The 8,413-nt window shown below is 33.3% G+C and overlaps 1 protein-coding gene across 1 annotated transcript; it reads left to right on the forward strand.

The window, feature by feature from the left end:
* The first annotated feature begins 706 nt into the window (after positions 1-706).
* LOC127865700 (uncharacterized) lies at positions 707-6,926 on the forward strand. Its single transcript, XM_052405645.1, has 8 exons — positions 707-890; positions 1,615-1,767; positions 2,684-2,848; positions 3,377-3,577; positions 4,048-4,132; positions 4,721-4,864; positions 5,234-5,729; positions 6,212-6,926. The coding sequence occupies exons 3-8, from the start codon at positions 2,773-2,775 to the stop codon at positions 6,320-6,322; spliced, it is 1,113 nt and encodes a 370-aa protein (XP_052261605.1). The 5' UTR covers positions 707-890; positions 1,615-1,767; positions 2,684-2,772; the 3' UTR covers positions 6,323-6,926.
* The last annotated feature ends 1,487 nt before the right edge of the window (positions 6,927-8,413 follow it).

The following is an 8,413-nucleotide window of genomic DNA, read 5'->3' on the forward strand; positions in this document are numbered from 1 at the left end:
CGTATATTTGTAAATTAGTTTAAATGAAGCAGATACTTAGCACTGTTTAAGAAAAAAAAGAAATTCAATTATATTTACTATTTGATGTTTGTATACTTTGTGAAAGTATCCACACACAATTAATTATATACTTGTGAAACTCCTGATCTTTATACTCAAAGCCGTATTTAATCTAGGTTTATGAAAATCGTTATGTCGATAGTGGGACACGTGGAAAGAATGCACGTTAATTCCGTTTATTCGTCTAACTATTATTGTGGTTGCATTTGTTACAAAAAAATCGAAAACTGTCCGAATAATCTTAAAGTATTAATGACTAAAACAACTCGATATTAAGGTTATTAAAACTCGGTATCTGTATAGAAAGGCATATGATGTGTATGCATGTTATTCTTCAGTTGTCCGACATTGTGATTGCTACAGTAAAAAAATGACTGAAATAAAAATCTGGGACCTGCCATGACTTAAAAGTACTTAATATCGGTTCATGAAACCCGTAGAGATCGTGTTATTTACTCCGAACGCGTTTTTTCAGAAACCGTTGTAGTGTCTGTAAAAAAGTTCCAGTGAATACTGTTTTAAAAATATCGCACCGTCTGTTATTGTGTCGCTGTTCCTTTTGAGCAAAATGTAATGCAATTTGTTTTCCAGTTTACTTTTCGAATTGATGTTAGATATCTCGATTACGATTTACGTTTTCAGATCCCTTAATTCTACACAAAAAGCGGCAGTCGAGTTTATAGTTCATACTAATGAAAGTAAAAACGAAACAGATATTACACAAGCATGGACAAACTGCACACAAGTGAATTCGTCTTGCAACAGCGCAGAAAAAGCTTATTTAAACACGACTTTCGGTATAATCTTCGATTCAACCGTTTATATTAATGGTAAGTTGTAATGTTGAAGTACTTAAATACTTTAAATCTGATGAAGTTTGATCAACTTATTGGTATGAAAACGTTGTGCATGTGCCAGATGTTTCTGTTGTTGTCAACCCATAGTAAATGAACCGCATGGACTTAATAGAAAACACTTATCATTTAATTGATACTTTATTATTGTTTTCTGAAATGTTTCTGTCAACGACAAAAATATTTTTAACGGACAATGTTAATTTTTATTGTTTCTTTAAAATAGGACTGTATACACTCTTTTGGCGTCAGTTGTAATTATAAAGGAGACCATTGCTGTTAACTGTTTTTAAAACGAAAACTAGTTTTGCTTTATTTACATGAAAGTTTTTACAGTTCATGTTTCGAATGTATCTTTTTGTGTGAACGAACTTGAGGTGCAGCGGATGTTTTCCCAAAATTAAACAACACATATTCTTTTAAAATGTATTTCAACACAACATAATATTAATATACAAACAAGTATCTGTCCTTTCTTTAGAGTTACTTTAGTATAAAAATGCTATATTCTACAGTGTCAACCCAGTTATTTGCAAACTATAACAATATTGTCAACATAAAACCCAGCACGAAACATGGACAGTTATTTACTTGAGTAGAGTTCAACAGACGTTTCCGAAGATTCGTTGACTCTACCATATTCAGAAATGTGGTAAAAAGCGAATCTGCGACTGTTGAATACCATTCGTTGTCTTTTTAGAAACCAAAGATTTGTGTAATATTTCGAAAGCGTGCGACACAAATACAACCACGTGTTCTAGCAAATCTAAATCGGTGGCATGCAGCTGCAAGGCTGGTTACGTCAACAACACCTTTATAAACGAAACGTCCTGTTATACGTGCGAACTTCCAGGTACAGTACAAACTATTTAAATACTAAGTTATAATAGAAGCCCATTCCACGTTTTCGAAATTTATAATAAATACAATCATAGGAATATTCCAACAAAATGTAACGCTGACTTGAGTGTTGTTATATTCACTTCTCAAAATTTCATAACTTAAATAGACCACCATTTACTCAGTATCAGTATTTACAAACGCTGTAATGTACATATTTCATTTTACGGACGGACTTAACATTAACATACATTCAGGTAAGTCTTTTTAATAGATGGCATATATCTTAATAATCAGAACTCCCAGAGTAATTCTAAATACTCAGTAATCCATGATGATTCAAATCGGAAATCTTGAAGAAAGCGAAGTAACATTTATTGCCTAGACTTTATATGTTCTTAAAAACGTTGCAATTTCTAGTCGAAGCGATGTACAAGATTTATGATTATGTAGTTTGAGATCATTCAAATATTAAATCGAGACATTCCATTTCTTTTAAACATAAACGTTTGTGTCTTTGGGAGGGGCTGAAATGTTAATAATACGTGTTTATGTTTATGATTTAATTCTACATTTACAAAAAGTAGAAGTGTCTGTTTGTTCAAATGAGTGATAAGTCGTTTATTGGATATTCATTTTTATTCAAGTACTAAACACGTATGATAAACCATCTAGAAATCATTCAATATTATAGTGTAGAGTGGAATTTGTAACTCTGCGTGGTTAGCTAACCATACACGTGAAAACTCATAGTTTAATAATGGGTGTGATTTAAAAAAAGAAGCTGATCTTCGTCAAATAACACTTATGCCAAACAATTAACCATAAAAGCAATTACCAGTCTAGTTGATAGAATTTAACTCGGCTGTACACATGTTTTGTTAATGAAGTGATCCATAAAATAAACTTATTTTTCTTGTTTTTCCCAGCCGACATTCCGGAAATTACATCAACTACAGTCGTGTCAAACACAACGACATCAACTGAAGTTTCATCAACAGAAATTACGACAACTATAATGCCGTCTAGTTATTTAAAATCAACTTCTAGACTAGACAATAACATTACCAATACCCCTTCATCTTCCGAACCAAGTAATGTAAATACTTATTAAGCCAACACCAGTTTATATCCCATGACACACTATTTTACAAAACCATCATTAATGTAGTAGATTATATGGGATACAAGCTATTGTTTCCTATTGGGTGTTTAAAAAATACATTCCCCCATATCATATGCTAAGTCTGTTATGCATAAAAGAAAATCATATATACTAACTTTTGTGCAACATTTTCTCAAAAAGAGTTTGTATAATTTGCAGCAATGCCGGCCTGTTTACAAATGTTTCAGGATACTTTTAAATAATGCCAAGTGAATTAAAACACAGTTAAATTTGTAATGAAACAGTATTCGAGTTTTCAATTAATTGGCTCACTGAGTATTTCATATCTGTTTTTAACTGCCATGTAAATACATTGAAGCACCTAAAAAGGATTACAGGGTCAGTGGCATATGACATATACATAATGGCTTGTAAAGTAAAAGTGTATAAGTAATTGACTATCTTGACATTCAAAATCCAAAATAAGTTATTTTAACACATTTGTTTGCGTTCGTAGCCCACCTCCCGACTATTTATCCGGTAATATCCGAAACGGATAAAACGGTAGTATACCAGACAGGCACAAAATCTTCAGTCGACACAAACAAACCAAAGGCCACCACAGAAGCTATCGAGTATAATTTATCGCCAAAAGTGGATACAACAACAAAAGCTAAAGATGGGGTGGATGTAAAAAAAGACGACAAACCCGATTCGTGTAAGGTTCCTATTTAGTAAAGGATTATATTTGCGTAACAAAAACGTAACGAAAAAAACAAAAAAAAAAGATTAACGCGACCAAATGTTATAGGCGTCGCATTGGTTGTTTTTTGCTTATATTTTGGTTAAACACCAGTTTAAAAAGCTTGTGTTTTGTTATGAATAGATGAAAATAATATTACCTGCATATGTATTTATTAAAAATAATAATATATAAATTAATCTTAAAATTTTTTTGTTATATATCTGACATTAAAACAATATGAAGGTTCTGAAAATGCACGTCAATATCAAAATAAGATCGTGACTATTTTCTCATTGTGTTGCCAGCTTGTAACAATAATTACTTCTCGAATTTATCTATCAATTGACAAAAGAAATTCGTGAAATCAATCTGCGTGTGTTGTATTTACTGCATTGTATACTAGCGATGTACATTAATATGAGTATTTTGCTTCGTTTTTCCAGCTAGCAACACGTCTCTGATCGCCACAGGTGCAAGTCTTGGAGGCGTCGTCCTGATATTGGTGATCACCATCATCGTCGTGTGCAGGTACTGTAAGTCCTATTATGATCATGATAAATTCCTATTAAAATGCAGATTTCACGCATGTGAAATATCAATGCAAAAACGTGCATTTCTGTTACGGTGATGTACATTGATAAAATGGTCATATGGGCTGACCAATTGGATACATTTAAACAGAAATAAGGTACTAAATGACAATGAGTGTCAGAGAAAGTAAAAAAAAATATCGTAACCTAAATTATTACTAAATCCTTACAGCTTAGTTACTGTCATGTTGTCCTTTCGTGATGTTTATGACGATGTTTCATTAAATATGCGATTGATTAGCAAAATGTAGCCAATGAAATAAATCAAAATGGTAATAATCGAAAAGAAACGGCTTGTCTATGGTAGCCCACTTTTGTTCTGTCAAGAATCATTATACGAAGGACATAGTGCCATATTAAATACAGTGAACACTCAACTTAAGGTGTCGCTTACTTGTGGATCACTGCTAATGTCCATCCCTCGTCCATCATTCACACATGTGAAATGAAATTAGTGGTACCTGTATTTTAGAGAGCAAACACTATACAATATTCAATTAATGTATATTGTTATCTTGTTTTAAAGACTTCGCAGCAAGAAGGCACGAGATGCAGAGACAATTAAGCTTAGGAAGCTAGAGAAGGATCACAGGAATGGATTCGATAACTCGCTGTTAGGCAGGAACTACCTTCGCTCGGATTCAAAGCAGAACTCCACAATTGATTTAAGGTAAATTATAATTTAAATTAAACAAATGATTTAAACACTACGAATGGTTTAAATTTATGGAAACGATTACGCATTAAGGTAAACACGCGACAGTGGATATAAATCACAAGCGTTTCTTAAGACAGAATAATGAGACAGTGTTAGCTAGGTAACAAAAATGCAATTGGTTACATTAGGGCCGAATAATCGAACAGTTTAAGCAAGGTAAAAAATGCGATTTGTTACATTAAGGCCGAATAATTGGAAAGTATGAGCAAGGTAACAAATGGGATTTGTTAAAAAAATTGCCCATCCTAATATTTGTATATTTGTATTTTACACGTTAAATTGTGTTTTTCACAACAAAAAATGTCAATGTTAAAATTTCAGACAGTCCGATCGTGACAAAAGTCGCAATTCGTTCAATGGTGGGCCGTTCAAGCCAATTCAACCAAACTACACCAGGCCATTCAGATCAGGCGACCCCGATTCGACGTGGGACCATAACGGACATGTGCCCGCAATGAATGGCCGATCCGGTTCGCTACCGGACATTAATAACCATGTCGATATGAGATTAGCGCGAGAGACAAGGCGATTGTCATACCAGAGGGATTCCGATCCGCTGTACTCTTCTCCAAAAAAGGATAAAGATCCACCACCTACGCAAAAACCAATGGACAACTACAAGCAAAACATGGTTAGGGTATTTCCCGAGTCTGGTGAGCGACTTCCGAGAGCACGAAACAGTCAGTTTCCGAGAAATATTGGAAACGGCCGGATTTCTCCGGATCCCGATTACCATGGTCCACCACGGTCACCAAAGCCCGATTATCACGAAAAACGGTCGCGTGACCTTCTGAACGCATCAAACGACAGTGGATTGGTAAGGCAAACATTCGTTTTTCAAATCACGATAATATTTTATAGGGTGGCTTTGTAACAAAATAAACAATTAAAGTAAACAGCTGAAATTATTTGCTCAGCATGAACAGTTCTTCAACTGTTTTTTAAGAGTTGAAGGTCCATCTCAAATAAAATTATAGACAGCATTAACTTACAAAATAAAATATTTAAGATATATCAATTGTTATTGTTAAATTGAATTTTAACCTTTATGTTCGAGTGTTATCCCGTCGAAATTCTAAGGCCAACTGATGCTTTTCTGAGTCCGTTTCTTGACATTGGTTAAAAGTAGCAATGTTGTCTTTGACGGAGAGTATGAAAACAATAACAGATGAGAGAACGAATCCGGGATCTTAGTTTATAATATGTTAAATTGATACTTAATTATATACTTTAATTGATTATTATGTGTGTATACATTTAAAACAATTTCGAAAGTTATGACTCATTATATATTTTTAGAATGGCTTTTCGCGGAGCAGCGGTGGTCCAGATGTACAAAGGTCACGTGAGAGCTTTGGTTACGGAAGTCTGGGACGTGACCGAAACCGGATGGAGGGCACGCCCTTTTAGAGAATTTGTTTACATATACAATTGTCATTGCAGCTTTTTCCAGTTTTGGCGTCGTTCTCTTTTTCAGAAAGACGTTTTTCATGACATCATTTGAAACACGTAATTTCAAATCGTTATATTAGCAAGTGTGCACGCAAAGCTCATCCATTTGATTATTACATGTATATAGCTCGCTGTTCAAGCCAAATTATATGGTGAATTATATTATTACAGGAAAGAGCTTTTTTCTAGCTATTTGTCGTTTTACTCGTTGTTTTACTAAGTTTGCATTGGTGTTCCTTTATTGTAGAATCGTAGAAATACTGTATTTCTTAATCTTCTTTGTTGTTGTTTTGCTAGGCTCGCCATTTATATCATAATACAATAACAAAGAATAATAGATTGTAAGTGTGTGTCTGTGTTCGTGGTGCCGATTCATGATCACTAACAATGCTGGGTGTTAAAACCGTTCCTGTACATATTGCAATTGTTCTTCCGCTGGTGGATATAAACAATCACATGTTTACATTCATGTAGATGTTTCAGAAGTTTATTGATTGGCGTGTATTTACATATTTTTAGCAAACATATCAATTGATAAATAAAATCGTATGTCTTGATATAATCGTTTATAGTTTCTATATATTACTATGAATGATGAAAAAACAACACTTTTATGTGGCTCGTTTTCGTTGAGTGTATGCGTACGTAGTTATATACAAAATATCAGAATCTAAAGAAAAACAAATGTGCCCATGATCTTTGACCGATTAAAATTGAAATCAATATTTCTTCCGTGCAAAGTAACTTGTTTAACAAATGAGATGACCATAGATAAAATCGTGCTTTATAAAGTGTGTAGGCACGCAATGAAAGATTCAAGATCTCGTGGCCTTTACCTATGACTTTTCGACTTAAAATCACTAAACCTTTTCCTTTCCTCCGAAGTCAAAATCAAATCAACGTGGATGCTTTTAGGTCAAAGCGTTCTCTAGACATTGGTCAGAAACGGAATGACTTCGAATCGACCGACATATTTTACAGACTTACCGACTAGCAGGTGAAGGGCGATATAACACAAACCTTCCGGTTTCTTTATGTGGAGGAATAATTAAAATAAACAACTCGATACAAAACTCACAACTTCCTTAAACTCCTATTTCGTTCACCTGAGAAATAAAGAAACACATTAATTGTAAACATATATTGTTATCTTTGTATAATAAATGTGGCATGCTATCTTGCTTTTAATCCAGTACCATTTTAAACTTGGCAGCGATATAAATAAAACAAATGTGCTACAAAGGTGTGCGCTTAAAAATATTATCAATGTTTCTTTAAAGCCATATACTGAATACTGCACCAAATACTTGAAACCATGTTTTTCAGCGGACCGGGGCCAATTTGAATCTTAGCAATGTATCAATAGAACTATTTTTGAGAACATTTTAAGAAATTTTGACACAAAATATGACTTCAAGTTTTTTCGCTACATCCATAGAAGTAATACAGCCCCACCTCAAAGGCGCCCACGTTGTTTTTAAAATGGACCGAAATCATTTCCAAACTCAGTCAAGATGTAATTTTAAAATCGGTTCTGAATTTGTTTCGTTGGAGAAAACATATGATTCTAAAAGTTCCCTAACTGTGTATTACTTTGACATATTATTATGAAACATTTTGATCACAATTCTATTATTTACCGATATAATTATATTCTTTATAATTACACATATATTAATAATTTCCAAAATTCAAGTAATCTATTATTACTAATTTTCAATGAAAGATTTATAAATAATTTTCAATTTATATATTATTATTACTTATAATATTCATCACATTACATTATGGTAAACTATGTATTTGTAATTTAAATTTGTTTATAATTTTAATATTCAAGTATATACATTACGTCACACAAGCTTCTTATCTCACAAAAAAGCTGTTTTTTTTCCAAATTTGCAAGTGACCGTTAGTCACCTCATGGTAGTCACTTGCCTAAAGATCTGTTCAAATTGCAGGATGAATGACAAAGTTAGAGCCCAGACAAAATGTTTTATGGCCAACTTTGACCTCGACTTCTAAGCGTGGCATTGACCTGGGGGGAAA

This window comes from Dreissena polymorpha, chromosome 2 (assembly GCF_020536995.1).
Source record: "Dreissena polymorpha isolate Duluth1 chromosome 2, UMN_Dpol_1.0, whole genome shotgun sequence".
NCBI classification, from domain to species: domain Eukaryota; kingdom Metazoa; phylum Mollusca; class Bivalvia; order Myida; family Dreissenidae; genus Dreissena; species Dreissena polymorpha.